Raw genomic sequence first — 20,882 nt, 5'->3', positions numbered from 1 at the left:
AGTGTTATTGGTTGTTTCAGACAGATCGTATTGTGGCAGCCTTCGAGTCTGTTTAGCTCTCAGTCCTTCATAAACATGCACTGTTTTTAGTTTGTCATAAAAGGTATGAATGTCGTCATGCAGCTTAAAGCTGAAATCACTTTGCTGGTATCTTCCTGTGCATCAAATATGCGATAGTTGTTTTTACGGGAGGTCTTTGAAAGCTTTTTTAAGGCAGTCACTTGATAGTAAAGTTTGATGCTACTGATCTTATGCTTTGGATTGAAGCACAAAAATATAAGCACAGGGCCAATTAACTAACTTTCTCCAGACCGCTGACTTACCTTTTGAAGTGAATTGATTGGCATCAAAAGTCCAAAAAGAGAAACCACTTCAATGGAGACAAGTTGTGTGTTCCAAGATACTGGCCTAAAAATATGTGTGTATTAATGATTTATAAACTGAAAATAAAATATAGAAATAACACAGTTTATTTCTACAAATGTATTCCATCCTCCACGATAACATAGATATTGGGTTTATCATCTTTTATAGATGTGAAAATGAGCACAAAAGTCAGTTATAGAGTTGACTTGAGTCTTGTGGCTGAGAAGAAAGACACTTTTAAAATTCCATGTGGAATGAAACCAGGATGTGAGTCATAACACCTAAAGAAATAATGTAGCTGTGTCAGGAAATAAACAAATAGTCAAATAAATGGATCCTATTTAGATTGAAATAACATTGCAAAGCTTGCGTTCATAGACTAGATGGTGTTGCTAACATTCGCCTTCACTTGTCTGCCTATGTAGAGACGCATGCCTTTTTGTACTTTGTGTGATGTGAAGCTGTTGAGAGGCAAAGGCCGGCTGTAATTGAGTTCTCAGTCCCTCACCTTTCTCTTCAGTCGTTTACCTTCTTTAATCTCCTCCATCTGATCACTTTTTCCCTCACGGGCTTTTCCACCTCCATCACTCTGACACTGCTAGATTACTCTGCTAGAGTCTATAAGAGTTGAGAGGCTGCTTCAGTTTATGCCAATAGACAGCCTTTTTCTAGCTAACTTGTTGTAGGTGCACACTCCTACAGAACAGTGTCATACCAAGCTATGTTGTCGTGTCTCTCTGAGGATGCCATTAAAGGAAAATGTATTGATATTTTGTGTCCGGTTGCATCGCTGAATGTGCAGCTTTGGTGATCTTCTGTCCTCGTTCATCTTTTTACATATTCCTACTTTTATTTAAATACCCACAAACTGAATATTTCTCCTCTGTGGCTTTGATTAGCCAACAATCCTGATGCACTGAGAGGTTAAAGTGATTTCTAAACTTCTTTTCAAAATAAACACTATCTTCATCTTTTCTTTTTTCTTATAGGTGCGGATTGAGACAGCTACAACTCTGAAGCTCAATATCCTTCCCCTAATTTTATATCATATTAGGCATCATTTATTTGTATCTGTATGAAACCTCACTGTATCTATCAGTCCATAGTAATGCCAAGTCATAGTTATACCTATTCATACTTAGCATAAACAGTTTGATTTCATCCTTTACTCACGAGCACCTGTTGATGACTTCGAGTTCCGGACAGAGCAGTTCCTACCAGTAAGTCAGTATGCCACCAATGCTGAAACATGCAATGAAAAGAATCAAAATTTTACAATAATCCCTGATTAAATTAACATTTTAAGCTTTGCATTTCTCCTTTTCTGACTCTTAAATTCTCTTCCCTCTGTTTAGTACCTTGAGTCGATATTCGGGCTGCTCTTTCAGTTGTTGCAGCAGGTGACAGAGTGCGACACCAAAATGCAGGTTCTCCATGTCATCTCCTGTGTCATCGAGAGAGTAAACATCCAGGTAAGATTTGAGCGAACAAACTACAAAGAGCTGGGAACACATTGCCTTTCCTACAATATGTAAAGTGAAGTTGAGTCAAACTTGTGTCTAGCTTGTGCGTCAGGCATCTTCAGGGAACATGTTCAAAAGTTAATAAAAAAAACATTACACGGACACAAAACATCTGTCACCCTGCACAAGCCCCTAGATCAACAATGAAAAAATACCATCTGCCCTCAAAGATAGAAGATACGCGTTAATTATTTTTCACTTTGATCCTGAGACATTGGCAAGAGCAGCAGTAAGTCCTATCCTTGACTCTTTGTAAATCTGATGGCCTAAGGCAGCCCTTGTTCTGATGTCTGCTCTCATTTACCATGATGATACACTCTCCCCTCTGCCACTACAGGGCTTTTGTGACCATATGGATTTACTTTTTTTTTACTGAGCATCCAATAAGTCGTTCTAATCCACTTAACTGTCAACCCTCAAAAAATTGACCTTCCTCAAGACCCCCTCAGGCTCTTTTCAGATCTGTTTTAAGCACTTTTCCCTTAAACGATCCCTTCACTTAAATCTGTCACAGAAATAGCTTTCATCCTTGTGAACTGTCAGTCTGGTTAAATCTCCCCAAGTCGCCGGCCCTGGCTCAACTTCTACAGTCAGTGGAAGTCCCATTAATATTCTAACGCTTCTCAACAGGGATTTCAAACCCACAAGGAGTGGCAGCAGCTGAGAGAGCTAGTCAATGAAGTCACGAGTGCAACTTGAGTTGAAATGTACATGATCAAAGAAATGATGAGATTTAAGGCACTTTTTTTTGCGATCAGTCCCACAAATGTCATCCTTGGCTTTCTTGCGGTTTGCTTTTCTCACTTTTTTATATTTATACTCAAGGCTGTATGTCATGTTTCTCTCTTTACTGTTCTAGCCACTCCTAGCCAGCTCATTTATCAAAGGTGTAATCAAGCAAAAAATCCCACTGTAGCGTTTGCAGCCCGGCCATGTAGCCACTTTAGGGAAACTGAATGGTGAGCGCAAGTCAGCACAAGAAAATGGCAGGAACATGTTTGAGGTCTGTTATTCAGTGGATGTCTTAGAGTGGGCTGGCTGCACAGCAACTGCACCAAAAATCACATTTTCCAATTTCAAGCAGGATTGAGACTGATGGCATCCATTTGGTGTTAGACCACCTGCATTTTACACCAATGTAACTTGATTTAAAAGAAAAAATTAGGATAATATGTAACATAGGCTAGAGAGAGCAGCCCAGTTGTGCTTTAAGTGTTGTACTTCCTGTATCTTGAATTACAGGTTTTAAAAAAAGCAATTTCGAGTAAGATCAACTGGGTCAGATTTTACCTCTGTTCGGTCAAAGCAGAAGAGATGTGTCGCTTCCTAACTTTGTTTGCAGTGGGTTAAGTGTAAGACCATAACTCAGCCATCTGTTCTCCCCTTCAACAAGCCATGTTCAGTGTACATTTAAGTCCATTGTGTGATCCAGACGACACATCACGAGTATTAAGACAGGCTTATGTGCAACGCTGGGATGATTTCCAAATCCATATAGATCAATCTAGACTTCATTATTTGACTTTACACATGAGTTCAGCACTGATTGTTGCTGCTTCAGTTGCAGTTGCTCAACGCTCATTCTCATCATTCCATCAGAGTTCTGAAGGAAATCTATTCTGAAATGTCTACCTGTCTAACATTTTCCTTCCACAGTTATTCCCCTGCAGCATGTTCTCAAGCAGCTGATTGTAGTTGATAGAGGCTAAGTGGGATAAGGAAATTGGCTCTGAATTTTGCAGCTGGAAAAAAAAAAAAAGAGTTTAGGGGTGTTTTTCAAGGCACCCTTTTAAAGGCAAAAAAAAAAAAGTTTCTTGAGTTGTCTTTTAATTTTGTTGGTTTAAGTCATTGCTGCGACAGGATCAATTTAAAGAAAACCTTTTTAACGATTCCCAAAAGGGACCTCTGCATCCCCAGCAGTAGTCACTTAGATTAAGGTTTATAGTAATAAATCGTAGTAAATATGTGAAAGATGTAGGCTGAATATCACAGTGATTTGGTGATTTGTCACTTTACTTTTTGCTTCTACTTCAGATCCGGCCATACGTAGGCTGTCTGGTTCAGTACCTGCCTCTGCTGTGGAAGCAATCCGAAGAACACAATATGCTTCGATGTGCCATACTCACCACACTCATCCACCTGGTCCAGGTACAACGCATCACCAACCTTCCACTGTTTGTTCTACATGTTACAGAAGGCACATATGTACTAGTTTTAATCAGGGTTAGGCAGTAGCCTGATATTGTATCATTAATGTGATACGTGAGTGTGTGATACTGAGGTATGAGATTCACACCTGAACCACCTGTTAAGATTGAATAATGCAAAGAATTAAATATCATTGTCACAAATATACAGGTACACAAATAAAGATGTCATTCAGCATGTGGCTGTAAAACACTAAAAGTGTTGACCATTTTGTAAATGTATTGTTTTTTTCCCCTTCTAATCATATGTGGATCAAGGCCTCAGTGTTAGGCTTCAATTAATTATGCTACTAAACACTGCAGAGCTGCTCATATATTGATATTTGTCTGTGCCAGACCTTGTAATAAGGTTGTTCTCTGATAGAAATGTACTGTTAGCTTACTTCCCCAGTCACTACTTCACAGCGCATATTTGGCTCTCTTCCCCTTGATTTGCAATGGGCCAACTCTCCTCTCTTTCTCAGGATCACAAGAAAATAGCCCATTAACAAAACTATTGGACTTAAAACAAGCAAAATATTAACACAAAGCTATTGCAAAGATTGATACTCCATTCATGTAAAGTTTATTCCGTTTTATTGTCTGGCTCTTTAGTGTGACAGGTGGTGCTTTTCAGTGGATCTGGCAGCAAGTGTGTGTTTGCGTGCTCGGCCACATGTTGCTGCGGCTGTGTTCCAAAATGTCTGGTATGAAGACCTGGGTCAGATCTGAGTGTTTGTTTTTGTTTAGTTTTTTTATCTATTGTTTTTTTTTTTTCAGCCAAAACTAATGATTTCACCAGATAAATCAACACGGAGAGAGGTTCAGTCAGTCTTTCCTGGTCATATTCATTTGAAATTAAATTGCTCACATAATTACACCCAGATTAAACCACAGATTAAAACATACATTTTTGCCTTTTAGCAGTGGAAGTTGCTGTCTTGTTTGGGGTGTATGATATTTTATTTTCACTCATTGCATGAATATCAATCATGATTATCACTAACTGAAGTTAAGAGGAAAATAGCCTGAGGGAAAGTTCCATTCCCCCACAGCATTGAAGCAGCCTGTAGAAAGATTTGGACCCCTACGTGGCTGCCACTGCATTACCTCACAGTGGGAGATGAAACGCTTGGTGGAAGAAAAACTCTCCCTTTGAGAAAGTAACACAAGTTCACATCTGGGCGAACAGTGGGAGGCACTGAAGGCGTATAGCTGAAAGGGCTTGGATTAGCAAACCGTGTAACCACATACTAATTTAGGCTTTAATATATACAATATCGTGCTGACATTAAGGAAACAAAAAAAAGTGGCCTGAGTTCTAGAGTTCCTTATCTTGAGATTAATTAGAAAACAGAAGTATAGAGTTGTTTTTACAGTAATAATTAAGATATTATAGAGAAAGAGTAATAGGGCATCATTTGTATATATATTGTGTTTGTAAATGGTCACTCTGAGCGCCAGAGCAAACTCATGCAAAGACTGGACTGCTCAAAAATGTTTAAGCACTGTTGACCATAAAAGTCATAGTAGTCTTATTGTGATTTTGATTAATTTGCTATTATTTGTGCAGCCCTAGTAGAGACACATACAGAGCACGTTCGTACAGTGTATGTCGATGTGTAACAAATCAGTTTCCCAAAAGAAAATTCCATCATGCCCCACATATTACCTGATAAAAATCTGTATGACCATTAAATTGACATTTAGTTGGATCCTGCGCTTTCATAAAGAGCCATAAAGTGAACATAAAAAAATCCCTAACATCACACCCTGGGGCTTGTATTTTTACAGTCACACATAAGTCCTTTGAGTACCAAAAAACCACTATTCATGACATCTCGCTGTTGAAAAGCCGCCCTGCAGCATGCTGGCCCTGCCATATGCGTCCTATCTGTTATAAGTGTCTTAGTGGAGTGTGGGAACAGGGTGTTCTGACAAAGGTATGAGTTGCTGGGGATGGGTGAGTCAGAGAACTGACATATTAAACTCTTCTACAAGTCCATGATCTCAGCTCTACTCAGATATTCTGCACGGAACTCCCATTAAGCTGAAGAACATTAAATACAGCCCTTAAAGTCACCTGTCTGCATTCTTCAACAGGTTTTGCTAATTTGCCATTTTTCTTTCTGTATCTTCTGTTTTATTGCAGGGCCTGGGGGCAGAGAGTAAGAATCTGTATCCTTTCCTCCTTCCTGTCATCCAGCTGAGCACCGACGTTTCACAGCCGCCGCATGTGTATTTGCTGGAGGATGGACTGGAGCTTTGGTATGGACACACGTGATTACATGTGCAGACATGCACACGTATATACACGTTTATAAGTTATAGATAAAACTCCCTGAGGCAAACATTTAGGAAGCACTTGGTGATCTCATTTCCTTCCTCGAACTTCAGCGCACACTCATGCAAACATCTACTCTTCCATACTATGATTATAGCAGTGTTTATTCTTCTCTTTTCCCCCTATTCTCTGTGGCTCAATTCACTCATGAATCCTTTTGTATTGTTAGTCATCAGTTTTATTTACTGACTCAGCATCTAAAAGGAGCCAAATGGAAACGTTTGCAGATAACAAGTGGTAAATGGGCCCACCATGACATTATATACTTCTTCACCAACAATCGCTGGGTGGATGATAATGCTGCTGATTGTTCATGTCGCTCACAATCTTTGGACACACTACAGTCTGAAGAATCTCCTGTAAAAAAGCATGCTCGCATTTGCACATTTATTTAATTCGCAAACGCTTTGATTTGGTCATAGAGAATATGCCAGGTTACCTTTTGTTCCTCTCCCATTATCTCTTTGCTTTTCAACTCGTGCCTTAATCTTTTTATTCCTGGCTGTGGAGAGCTGCAGTGTTAAGGCCAGTCCTATCCTGCCTGATAAACAGCTGTGCCCTAAATATTTTTGTTTGCTTTGTTCACACCATCAGTGTCATTTTCTCCTGACATTTATCTTTCATCAGCTGGTTCTGTCCTCTATGTCCATCTCAGTTTCTGTCTCTTGCTTTTTTGTTTGAGGAGCATGTATCCAGTCAGTCATTCAGTCTCATCTTCTTCAGTAGTTCTGGGCGATATCCACCAATTTTTGGATGTTGATTTGGATGCTACTTCCTTTTCATGTAGGGCTGAACAATTAATTGAAATATTGTTGAAATCAATCAAGTATTTCAGTATACCTTGCTGAACATATTACTTTGACAATCCACCGCCATATGATGATGGGGAGAGAAAGGCCTACTCATGGCATCACATTTGAATGTTCAGATTTCTGCAGTGTGTCTCTTTTATTAGATTTTTCTTTGCTCTCCTCTGCCTCCTCCTTTTTTTCTTTTACACCCACTTCACCATTTTTGTGATGCCCATGTTCTCTTTTCCCTGTCTCTATAATTTGTCCTGCTATATCCTCCCATTCTCTTTACCACCTTTAATCTATTTCTTCTGTACTCCCACCTTCACAACTTTCCCCTTTTTGTGTTTTAATTTCTCTTCCTCATCTTTTGTTGTACTTTGTCTTTCTTCCTGTTCTCATCCTTCACTCCCTCTCATTGTGCAGGTTGGTGACTTTGGAGAACAGCCCAGCCATCACCCCAGAGCTGCTGCGAATTTTCCAGAACATGTCGGCTTTGATGGGTGAGCATACACCAGATTTCATTGTGTGCTTGTCTCTCTGGAATTTTGTCTGTCCATGTTTGTACCTCTGTGTGTGTTTTCCCTCTTTTGTAATATCACAGTGTTTTGCATTATCAAATGAATTGAATTAGTGACAGTACAGTTTCAGGACTAATGCTACTTTGATGCATTTTGGATGGTTAGGTTAGCATGAGGTCAAAAAGGGATATAAGTTTGAATGTGTGCGGTTCAGAAGAGAGACAAAGAAAACCTACAAAAACAAACAAAAAAGCTGCACAATCTGAAAGAACAAGCCAGCATCATATGATCAAATACTTTCAAATCACAGAGAAACTCAGAGAATGAGGGTAAAAAGTTGATGCAATCCGTTGACACCGGCTTCATTTTCATAGTTTTATCACTTCAGGCTCTTGTAGCTTGTAAAGATCACAGTTGTAGCTTTGCAGAAGCCTCAAGGCATCGCGGCCACTGCTCTGCGTCTGTAGGCAGCTGTGAGTGGTGGCAGATTGAATGGAACTGGCTGGATGATTTATCACCGGCCTGGAGCATTAGGGACACCTGTGTGCATGTGTGTGTGTGTGAGCGTCTGTGTGTGTGTGTTGGGGAGGGGGGCAGTGCGTGTGTGGCGCATTCACTGTGATGATGAACCGTATTGATTTGGTGTCTCTGCACCTAATGAGTGAGTCAGACTAATATGAACACTTGTGTAACCCGAATGGCTTACTGGAGCATTTTGATCACGGTTTGGGAATCCATGAGACTCAGAAGAGCAAAGGACTCAGGAAGACGGTCACGGATGGATGCAATAAAAGAGGAAGGATTGAAGGTGGATGAAGCAAAGGGGGAAAGATTGGTGAAACATAACAAGAAGGTGGTGGATGAAAGGGAGCAAGTTTAGAAAGTGATGGCAGGAAAATTACTAAGAAGTGACATGAAAAGCAATGTTATGTCAGAGGTTTGCTCTGAGGAGCTTGGACATGGAAGGATAAGTGATGTCTTCATGCTGTTATCTGTTGTTGAATGAAGAAGGAAAAGTAGTACAACCAGTCATGTTGAATTTCAGAGCATTCACAAACATCACACAGAGGTGATCAAATATAACAACAGCTACGAATCCCTGGCACAAAGGCATGTGTGAAAGCCCAGTGTTGGCAAAACATTATTTACTTTTTGCTTCAATTTAAGGTATGTGTTGTGTTCCTCTGTTTCTATAGCATGGTGGACAAAAACGGATACACACAAGATAAAAGTGAAACAAAACTTGACTGATAGCATTATGTTTCCAGTCATGGTCTCACAGCTGGACTTGGGGAACCTCTGTCCTCATTTATTCAACATGATTGATGAAGATCTGTCAAGTAATTAGTGCACTGTGATCAGCCGATGTGCATCGATAGTTAATGATAAAAGATCAAAGGAAGAAATGTAAAACATGAGTGATTATAAGATTAAGGAACAGCGAAAAATGTATGGTTGGAAGAAGGGAATGAACGATGGACAAACACATAGGCGGTTAGAGGGTGACAAAGCACAGAATTTGGGATGGAAGGCCTTATAAAAGAGATGAGAGCAGCTGAAGATTTATCTCAGATGCTATACAGACACCTGCTGAAATTAGAGTTTGCATGTGGTTAAAGTAACTTTGCAGGCAAAATTGCCACCTTAAATTGTTTTGGCTACTCAAATGGGAGTGTTGGCTGCTTTGCTATGCCTCTGCAGTGGTGATATTCTTACCTGGAGACATACTCTTTTCCATTTGACGGTCTAGTCATCTGATTCTGGGAAAAGCATTGAGGGAAGTTCAGATTTCAAATTTGGCACCATTATCCACTTGGACTCAGTGATGAACTGACAAATTTTTGGTGTCAATGCTCGTGGTCACTGTGACCTCATGGCGTCCCATTCTCGGCAACGCCTTGCCTTAGAAAAGCTTTGAGGGACTTTCTTCAAATCTGGGACAACATTGATGATTGATTTGCTTTGTTTGAGCTTTTGATCGCTATCTGGATAAAACAAGATATTTGTTGATGTCATCTGACGTCATTTCTGAGGTTTTACAGACCAAACAGTGAATTTCAGAAAATACTTTTACCTATATTTTCTCTCAGTGATTCAGTAAAGCCTTATGACAACAGAGACATGATATTGCTCTCCCTTTGCCCACGGCCAGCTTGGTCTACATAGCATCATAGAAATAGGCTCATGACTGGATTTTGTTTACTTTTATCGTCTCATATATTTACTATAGAGACATCTCACATTTCTGTCTTTTCTCAGTATTTGAGTCAGTGGAGGTAAGTGTTGCTTCTCTTTGGCTGTGACAGACACATTAACACAAAGAAAAGGAAAAAGCTTTCACACCTCTCCAGGTCCAAGCTAACAGTATTCCATTAGTAAAGCAAAAAAGAGGAAGTAATAGGTAAATGCATGTTGGGGATATTTTGTCCCTTTTCTCAGTGTTTTTTTTAATTAATTTTTTTATTATTATTATTTTTTTGTGCAAGTCTGATTGGTGCATTTAGAAAAATGCATCGTCCAGTGAACACGTTAAGCATGTTGCTTAACTTGTGTCATATTAACTGTAATACTGTTTGCCATGTCATTTCAACCTTACAAAACTTGTCATCTCCTAATATTTAAAAGATATCATGTGTTCAAAATCATTTTAAGCTCCTTAGCATATTCTTAATCTGAGGTGGTAGTCAGCACGTCATCAACTATGTCAGTGATACAAGTTATATCAGAATCGAGGGAACATTTTTACAACAAGCCCCACTTTGTCACACTCAATCATACTATATGATCCTTTCTATCAACAATTGTCATGGAGTTGTAGATGATAGAAGTGTCATTTTCCCTTAATTTTGTCCTCTCTACTACTATGACTTCTCAACCTTCCTCACTTAAAAGACAAGTTTCAAAGTTTATTCTTGGTCTTCAGATGAAGCAGATGAAAAGATAATTCAAACATCCATAGCTGTTCTGGAGCTTTAGTTCATACCAAGAATGACCTTTGAACCGCAGTGAAGCAGAGTTCACCTTTTGTCTACCTCTAGCACATCTCTGCATTAGTTTTTCTGTCATGAATGTCTTCTTTATCCTGCTCTTCTTATCCCTCATTTTAACATAATTCTGTCATCTATTGACATCAATGGATGTTTTCACCTTTAGCATTGCATCCACTTGTCGGCGCTTGGCACGCTCTCCCTCTCTGTCTTGTTTTTGTGAAAAACACCTTTTTCTTAAGGCTACAATTGCACATTGCATTAAGCACATTACTGGCATAGAATATAATTAGGTTATCAGTGCAAGCGTTTGAGGGAAAAATCCAAAGCCTCTGTGATGAAAGATGATAGCTCAGAGGCATGGTTGCAGGTCAGAACAAATGAGCACACACTTTCAACAACATTTTGTCCTTTGAACATGAAAATAAGTAGAGGAACGTTTTGCATACAGCACTCACGCATTTATTTGCATAAATTGATGAAACATTTCATAGAGCAAATTAACTTGGCTTTTGTCTTTCCTCAAACTTTGGTCAGTCATCATCTTTGGCTGGTTTTCACCAGAACATCCGGTGGTTCATTTATTTAGTCCACGGAGAGCAGTAGAGGGATGTGGGCCATTGAGAGAGTCTGGCTCAGTATGGTGTCGCAGCTTGCCAGGTATATGGCCTGGCCTGCCTGATAAAGAGCCCCGCTCCATCACTGCTAAACTGGAGCAGCAAATTCCCTTATTAGAATGTCAAGAGCCTCGCTTGGCTAAATTGTTAGACTAGCTCTACGCTCTGTATCACTGCCACCACGCTCTGAACTAGGACACAATTCAGCTGCGTGCGGTGCACTGACTAGTGATGATGAAGAGGAAGCAGGGAAGTTTCTCTGCTACTTGCCATTACACTGATTAATGTGTGAAAGTGATTAAGCTAAAGTAGCCATTAATTTCTATGCCATCTTGTGTTATTTTGCTTTTTTTTCTGAACGTAATGTTTATGATGGTTTCTGAACTGCTAGTGGGGCTCAATCAGAGCAAAGACCAGCAGCGACAAATAAATGCTTTATTCCGACTAAACACCTTTAAAAGTCAGCAGAACACCTACACAACTTTCTGTCCTGTAGTCAGTCTTACACACATATTGGTTTTCACATTATGTGAGTGATCAGCGACATAAGCTCAGTCATTACAAGATCACACACCTGAGACATGAGATGAGTCCAAGTTGTCCAACATGCAATAAGGATTATTGTTCCACTGTAAAGGTATAACTGCCTCCTCATATTGTAGATAGGGTTAGGTACATGTACATGTGCTACAAATACTGAAAAGCTTGTGTGTAAATAGCCTATTGTGCCCATTCCACCAAAATAAATGCACAATAAGAATGGATTCAGAGAGCCACCGCTGAGGAGAGAAAGGAGAACAGTGTCTGCTCCCATTGGCTGTAGCCCTTCGTGGTTCCCAGACCTGTCAAGAATTTAACCGGATATTTAGTCTGCTTGAAATCCAGTGGGTGTTGATGCCGCACCACAAGCTGTCAGCTAACTCCTTTATCGCGTCTTTAAACAGTTCACACTTACGGATCATTATGCAATGCCTCTGATCTTGGGCCATTTGACAGAGAGTGTCAGGGCTAGAATCTTCTTGTGTTGGCTTGCAATGGGAAGATATAAGAAAACCGCGTTGTTACCAAACTTTGATGAAGGATCATGTTTAGATAGTAACTCCAGCATCTGAAAGATATGAGAATGATCATTTTAACCCAAACCATGATCTTTCCCTTATCCTAACCAACTATCCTAACTAGATCCAAACCACAGCCTTGTCACACTATAAAACATGGTTAGTTTGTACAATGCGCACAATAAAGACACCAATCAAACATTGGAGTTCAATAGACTTCAATAGACTTTAGTCTGATTGTTTTTTTTTTCTTTTTTCTTTTTTTGATTAATGGCATTGTCCATAGAATCCTTCAAAATTGTGAACAGCAGTTCCAATTTCAAAGCTGACCAGTTAACAATGATAAACCCCAGAACAGGTCAAAGTTTGGGATTTTTTGCTTGACCTCAATGACAAATTAAGCGTTTAAACAATTGGTTATTCATTTTCTAAACTAATTTCTGTTCTAATTGTCTGACTCTTTCCATTTTGAGATGGAGAAATGTGAAAAGACAGTTTTTACGTGACCTTTAAATAATAACAGAACAAAATTGGACAGTGCAATGCTTTGTTTCATGAACATCCCATCAGTAAGCAATTACTGGTGCAGCCAGACATGTCAGACCATCCCACAAAGATCAATGATGCTGTATTGAGAGAGCTTTTAGCCTCACCGTTAGCCTGTGAACGCTCTCTGAAGAAATCACTAACATTCTTCAGAATGTGGTCTCACAGTGGACTGCCCTGCTAATGTGTCCCATTTGTCAATCTGGACATCCCCATCAGAGGACAACCGTTTTATTACACGCTTATTAACCAAAAGTAAGGACTGATGGTGGCTCTCACTGATGTTAAGATATATTTAGCTATATTAAAAGCAGGGCTGGGAGAAAATTGAATAACACATCCTGAGATTATATGACATTTATCGCACTTCATTTGTGGTGATTCTGTGCATTATCCCTTTTGGTTTGTAAGCTAAATCTTAAGAAATGTTTGATCTGTTCGAACTTGAGCTGATATTGCATCAACTCAAGTGAGATTTAAGATTTTACATATGGTACCGTGAGGTTTCTGCTCTGTCATGGCTGTAATTGTATACATGGGGGTCTCCCTATAAACCTGATTTTTGCCACTTCAGTGAATCCCTTGCTGAGTTTGTCTGGCTTCTATTAAGCATTATCACTCATCCATGACTTTCCAAAGCCTTAGTCACCTGAGCACCAAAGGGACTTCTCATTTTGCACACTAGCCACAGCTCCTGTTGGCCATGTTGTTTTTTATGTTTTACAGGGAAGCCTTTGTGGACAGTAAAACTGGCTCCGTCCAGCTGCAGGGATGCTTTGTTTCCCTTAAAGAAGTCTTTAAGGAGTTTCAATTTAATAAGGTGTGCTATGTGGCTATCATCAGCACTCCTTAATAAAACATGGTTTGACTTCACTCCAGAGGTTGTCCTCTGAATAACAATAAAAATGGGAATAGTCAGTTTGCCATTGTGTTAAATGCATTTTATGGCTGTAAAACCTCCAACCTTAGAGCTTTACTGAGCTCAAGCTGTTTGTCGCTGGCTGGCTTGAATGTTATCAACAAGCACTGGCTGTCCTTGTAGCACCAGTGCAGATTTTGGCACGCCTTTCTTTTTGAATGTCTGTTAACTTTCCTCTCCCAACATTGTCAACCCCGTCACATACTGTGAATCAAAAATTGGGCTGGGAGATGACTGACATTTTAGCAGTGTCCCCAACAACCATTAGAGGCACGTCAGAGGACGTTATCACAGTCAGATACGAAGCTCGCTTTCCTGTTAATGTTGATAACTGAAGCGGATTGTGCGGCATATGCCCAGGGCTGTGAAGGATGTACTTACTAAAGCTTAATCAGGGCTTTAGCAGCTGTTTTTGTGACTATTTCATTATAGAAAATGATGTGTGTGTATGTGTGTTAGTGTGGGTGTGTGTGGTGGCAGCAAAACACTCTACTCTGTTTTTCACTGATATTCACAAGAGTCTTCTAATATTTTAGAAAACATTAGTACTTTTGATATGTTACCCCTATCCAAATCCATCTAAAGATTTGTAAATGACCACACTGCAATTAAAACCCCTTTTACCCATGTCAACACAAGAATTAGCATAATTGAGTTGATAATAAAAGCAGTGTTGCAGTACATTTTCACATCGCAAACTTTTTCTTTACTGCTTTGGATGCTGGCTGCATATTTTGGGATGTGCATTATTTTGCTCAATTTAATTTGTGGTAATGAGAAGGGAATTTAAAAATCAGGTTAGATTTGCACAGTCACAGCACAGAGCTTAGTTCCAATACTTTGTAATAACAATGGTCATTTATCAGGTTTTCACAGTGCCGCTGAAAAAAAGCGGATATGCTGATGTTGGGTAGAGTCACAATAAATCCGCCCCACAATTGTCTGTGTCGTATTCATGTCACGTTGAAAAAGTGCAGGGATACTGTATGGGAATGAGAGTGATTTACTTCCAATTTCCATACGCAGAGTTATTTTGTCAGGGTTTTTATATTCATCATACATGGACACTTGGGGAGCCTCAGGTTTATTTGCAATAGTGAGGGGAAGAGATGATGAAAGTCTTATCAAGTCCTGGCCTCTGAGCTGGCTGACCTCAAGCCCAGAATGAGATTTCAATTCATTTTTTTCCTTTTTATATGAATACTTGTACCTCTCCCTCCCCATGTTACTATTTATACATAACTCTCCCTTTGAGGATATTACTACAGCATGTGCACAGCTTATCAGCAAGGCAAGTAATGACAGTGGTTGTGCTTGTAGTGTTATTGAAGGCCAGAGATTAGAATACTGTCATAAGCATGCATTTGCCTCCTTCTTGCCTTTGGAATAAAACAAGTATAGCATGTGTAACTCTCCTTGGAGGTAGAAGATGAAGTGGTTTTGAGTATAATCATGTTGCCTCACTCAGACGTGATAAAATGTTTGCTAATATTTCCACAGAGCAGTGTGCAGCATGCTCTCAGATACATGTTTGCTTCCTGTAGTCCTTCCTACTTGATTAGCAGTTGTCAGTGCATGCTTTTTGAGATGCCACTTGAAAACAGCAACATGTTTGTGGTCTGCGGCCCTCTTACTCACTTGAAGATACCGGCTGTATCATTTGTACGAAGAATAAATGAAGGTGAATGCATGTCATGGAATTTATGGTAAATCCTGAAAACATACAGGCGAGGAATCGAGTAAGATGATGCACAAAAGACTCTGAAAACTAGGACATTGCTAACCTGTTGCACGAATTTTGCCAACTGAGATAGACAAGTTAGAAAACAAAAATGACTTCAGGTCGGAGGTGTTCTTCTGAGGATCTTCATGCAAAGGTTGCACTTTTGGGTTCTTACAGTTTCTCACTTGTTGCTCACTCATAAACATGCTCAAAGCAATGATATTCAATACTGATAATCTGTCGCTTGAGGCTTACTGTTGGAGCTGTTTAGGTGTATCCCCTCAGCTGGAGGCCAGCAGTGGTTGAAGGCCTCGTCTTCATGCAATCTCTGTCTTTGCTTCAGTTACACAGTCTGGATCGAGCAGATTTTCATCGCATGGATAAGCTTTTTAGATTACTCGTACTCTATCTACCATCTGTTTTTAGCTCCCATGCTTTCTGAAATGAAGGTGATAGACTTGACTCGAAGCTTATTACTTTAAAATCAAACCTGAACGCTTGTTTTGAATCTGCACTATACATTTTTTTTTTCCTCCTCTTTTTTGCTGCAAAAAATATTCAGAAATCGCAGCACAGGATGAAAAGCTATGAGAGGTGTGTCAGAGTGTTAGGCACCTGTCCAGATTATATCGTAAATAATGTTAATTTATCAGTGACTTTATAATGGAGAAGTTTACGCCATCAGTCAACTTTAATGTAAGTTGGAGCGAAATTTGGAGCTTAATGCACTGAAGTTAATTGGTTATCTGTTTGCAATGTTAGTTAACCCCTCAAATTATCTCTGCTGTGAAGAGGACATTGTCTGACCATCGAGGCTCAGCAGCCTCTTGGTGAACACAGCTGGACTGAGACTGAAGACAGTGAATACAGTAACAAAGTGATTTACAGTGTCTTGTACAAGGGTTCTGACTGAGTGAACTGAAATGACAGGAGAGGACAGGAGTATACCGACAGGCCTAAGCAGGGGTTTTGTTGGATCAATCACTGATTGGCACTACCAGAAGCCAAATTAGTCAAGAAAACCACTGTGGTGTTGTTGGACACTTCAGTGACTCACTATCACTTCTACAGGTATGAAGTGAGAACATGACAAGACGGGTTGTGACTAGCTGTTATCATGCCAACGTCAATAGTTATATCTGCAACACAATATAAAGGCTTTGGTGGCATAACATCAAAACTGCTATATTTTCAAAGTCATTTAAACTAAAATTCTAACATATTGTGCCTTTTTAAGTGAGGAGAAAAAAATGTAAATCCAGCGCAGGTGCTGATTATGCAGCCTCTAAAGAAGTTTTAAGATGAAGCACTCATTCTTTCTTCACAGCTCCCATATCTACCCCATTAAAGTCATTTCTGTGTCTGCACACACTACAAAGAACCACTATCATTCATTCACCCTCTCAGCAGCGCCGTGGACTTGTCATGTTTTCCTTGTCTGATGGCACTTTGTGTCCTTGTTCACCTACTGTTAAGCAATCTGTTGCTTTATTCTTTAGAAATCGTACAGCCTGGCCTGACCACAGGAGAACGTTCTTTGGTAGTGGAGCTCTCATTTGTTTCCTTGTGACACTACATTGGAGTACCCCTACCATATTATGGAGCTCAAAATGAGAATGCAAACAGCAGAACAACTGCTTTACTGCACATGTGATGTCACTTTTACTTATTGGTCCATTACCCTTTATTTTGTTTGTGTATTCCTGTTTTGCACACATCTTTGTGCCTCTCAGAAGCAATCATTGTCTTCTGTTATGTTGAATATTCATGTAGGCTGATATGCTGACTAAATAGGCCCCTGGAATACATTATGTTTTAGCACAGATAACAGATGGTAGCATACATTATCTTCATTACCTTACTGTAGCTGGCAGATGGTTGGGGAAAACATACTGCATGCATCAGCGTTAATATCACTTGTTTGAACCCCAGTGGTCATTGTGGACGTTCCGTCCCTCTATTTAATTTAGGGACTCACTTATTCCTGAAAGTTCTTTTATTCTTTACTTCTTCAGCAATTCCAACAGTTACCACTTTTTGTTAATAATTTGTATTTTTGAGTATTACTTTTGTTTGAACAAACATCAGGTTGAATTAAACAGTTAACATCACAAACACTTTTCTTTTGATCACTTAAAATGAAGCACTGTCTACTATTAACCTCTCTTCACAATAACGGCCAGACGTCAATTGTGAGCAATCAATCAAACAAGGATATTTCTCTTGCCGAAGTGTTTTATTTGAACAATATTTAGAGGCTTTTGATATAGAAAATTAGTGCACCAGTAGTGCACAACAAATGGCTATATTTGCAATAATAAGATAAATGATAATATCACAAATGATTTATACATATTTCTATATATCCCGTGAATCGTCATCTGATAGCGATCTTATTGTTCCTGGATCTCCGTAGGTCCTCACCACTGTGAAGACAGTTATTGTGAAAAAACTTGCTGAATTTCTTGCTGAACATCTTTCTTTACTAAACATCAACATAATGTTTAAGTTATGTTTGGATTCATAAATAGCCTGTATATCCATAACATCTGGCCCCTGTGTGGATCCACTGCTATCCCGGGTGTTAGGTAACCTGTCAACTTGTATGAAGTAAAAAACTATTCTAGGTGTTGGAGTGAGCTACATTGTCAGCCCATATTTCTCTCAATCTATTTATGTAGATGTTGGTCTTGGTGTATGTATAGATGCTGTGTCGCTGACTGTTGGGGGTTGTTTGTGCAGTGTGTGTGTATTGGGGGTTTAGTTCCCGTATGTCCCTCTCCCTGAGGAACTGTGTCTAAGTCCTCAACTCTGTGTCCAATGTGTAAGTGTTTGTGTCCCTATATATATACTTCCAGGTCTGTTACTGTGTCAGCTTATATTACTGTCATACCGATTTCCTACCATGTAAATGTTAGTTATGGTGTAAAACGCCTCTCCTTTTCTTGTTTTTCTTCTATGTTGAACCCTATGTTTGCTCCTTAGCCGCGCCAGCTGCTCTCAATACCTTTAGAATTTGGCTAAACTTGCAAACTTTGTCTTTTCTCCTTCTCAGACCATTTGCACATAAACGCAATGCTAGACATCACACTGTGTTTCTGAAGTGCCTTTTGTTCTTTCAACCTCCACTTTTTACTCCATCACCAAACTTATTACACAACTGATCATGTCAGTGAGGGTTGTTGCCTCTCTGCCTCATGGATGAAGAAGCCATTAACAATTAGACCTACGGTAGAGCAGTGGCATCATACTCCTGCATTTACGCACACTTGACAGACTAAGTCAGTTCTTTGCGCTCCAGCCTCAAGTGTATGATTGTCTGCAAATGGTCCAAAATGTGTTTGGTAATGTTACCTTCCGGACAGTTTTCATCTCTGTGCATTTCCACACAGTATCTCTTAAAAAATGTCTCAACTTTTACAGACGAAACAATTTTCGAGGTTTCACTTGCTGGCGTTGTTGGGGCGTATCTGCTCTTTTATAATAAAATGTCCCAGCTTTTTCTTCTTCTTCACGTCATTGTTGTCCCCTTGTGTCTTCATCTCTACTGTTGCTTTTATCGCTTGGCTCTATTTGAATCTTGTTTGAGTGCATCCTCATACCTCATAACCTCTTTCCCCTAAAGTCCAAAAAAATGCACCAAATGTGAGAATATACATTTTATACACACCAAATTCATGGGTCTCATCTAACACTTGATATATGAGGCTGTGCCAGGTCTGCGTTAACATGAACTTGGACAGCAAAGGTCAGAAAAACATCAGAGCCAAAGAAAATATTTAAAGCTGGGATAATGATGTTCCAGAGGCAGCAGCATGCTTAATAATTTAGCTTGTGGTTCTTTTTAATAGATCCTCACAACCTCACATTATTGCTGTCAGATAAGCAGCCATTTGCCACAAAGCTTTTTCTGAAGTGTTCATTTGTTGCATCATGGTTGAAAGGGATGGCTGGGGGAAAAAAGCTCTTCCAGCATTCTTTTTTTTTTTAATCATGATAAGTCAGTTATGCAAGAACAACACTTGATGCCCTCAAAAGAATGCTTTAATAAAACATCAGAAGTTCCCTCTGCAGAGTGAAAAAGTTACTGTCCTTGAAGGTATTTTCATTGATGTAACAATACTTACACTAGCTAAACTTGTGCACCATACTGTACCAGTTTGGAGTGAGCTTTTTGTCTTAGGTAGAAATACAAAATGGATACCTCACCTTTTTTCCAAGACATTTCATTTAATGAGTTCATTGGTGTATGGTGCTAATGTTTAATGTCTTCTGTCATGATATTAAAGATTATACAGACTATACAGTTATACAGTTTTCTGTCACGGTGAATTATAAACATTGAAACTTTCCAAAAGGCAAATCTTAAGTGTTTGATGATTACTCCCAGCAAACAAAGCCAGTAAAAACCATCCATCCAGTATGCAATTCAGCCTAAATGTGTTTAGCAGGATCATTTATCAAGTCCCTTTTTTCCTCCCTCTCTGCCTGCCTCTGTATTCCTGTTTCTGCATGCATCCATCATTTCAGCCCTTTTCTCCAACTTGGTTGAAGTCTAACATACATCTGATGTTCTGTTTCAGAGTTGAGCTCCGAGAACATGCGCACATGCTTTCAGATCGTTAATGCCTACATATACTTGTCTGCCACAGAGTTCCTGCAGGTGAGACATAAACACACATGTTGTATACAACTGACCATTGCTTATATAGATGGATTCAGATATATATATGTTTTTTTTGTTTCATTTGTTTCTAACAGAACTATGCAGAATCATTGTGTCGATCTTTCTGCGATCTTCTGAAAGACATCTCGAATGAGGGACAGGTCCAAGTACTCAAGGTACTGTTACTCTATCCCTGTCACACACAGAATTAAATTATTTTTGTTTATTCACTCTCTTTCTTTCTTCATCATTCACTTTTCATACTCCCTCCTTAAGTTCATCCACAGCGTTTGTTTAGTTTGTCTGTGTGGCCTGGATCATAGCAGGTGCAGCAGAAGAGGCATACAGTGCTGTATACTCAGACACATGAACATGAGCAGACACAGACAGCGCTGCCTGTTACTTTACACTGGATTATAAAGCAAGAGGAGCTTTGGTATTCTCAGTTCTAATAAATTATTTGAGACTGTGCTACAGAGGGCACCTCAAACAGGCATTTTCTTCATCTTTGTCTTGCCAGCTTTCTTTTCTATCTGAACATCAAATCAATTTGGGATAGAAAGATTGTTAGGCTTTTAAATAAACAATACGGTTAACTATAATTTTTTTTTCTGAAAGTCGTATCTTCACAACAG

The 20,882-nt window shown here is 39.4% G+C and overlaps 1 protein-coding gene across 1 annotated transcript in view; it reads left to right on the top strand.

Moving 5' to 3' along the window:
• The window catches only part of ipo11 (importin 11), a 106,768-nt gene that overhangs the window by 50,928 nt on the left and 34,958 nt on the right, over positions 1 to 20,882 (top strand). The window contains exons 17-24 of the mRNA XM_037098513.1: positions 1,356 to 1,389; positions 1,546 to 1,586; positions 1,722 to 1,838; positions 3,924 to 4,037; positions 6,228 to 6,343; positions 7,637 to 7,713; positions 20,165 to 20,244; positions 20,343 to 20,423. Coding sequence (XP_036954408.1) covers positions 1,356 to 1,389; positions 1,546 to 1,586; positions 1,722 to 1,838; positions 3,924 to 4,037; positions 6,228 to 6,343; positions 7,637 to 7,713; positions 20,165 to 20,244; positions 20,343 to 20,423 — 660 coding nt within the window. The remainder of the gene's footprint in view (positions 1 to 1,355; positions 1,390 to 1,545; positions 1,587 to 1,721; positions 1,839 to 3,923; positions 4,038 to 6,227; positions 6,344 to 7,636; positions 7,714 to 20,164; positions 20,245 to 20,342; positions 20,424 to 20,882) is intronic.

Source organism: Acanthopagrus latus, chromosome 5 (assembly GCF_904848185.1).
Source record: "Acanthopagrus latus isolate v.2019 chromosome 5, fAcaLat1.1, whole genome shotgun sequence".
Lineage (NCBI taxonomy): Eukaryota > Metazoa > Chordata > Actinopteri > Spariformes > Sparidae > Acanthopagrus > Acanthopagrus latus.
This window is presented reverse-complemented; position numbering and strand designations above follow the sequence as displayed.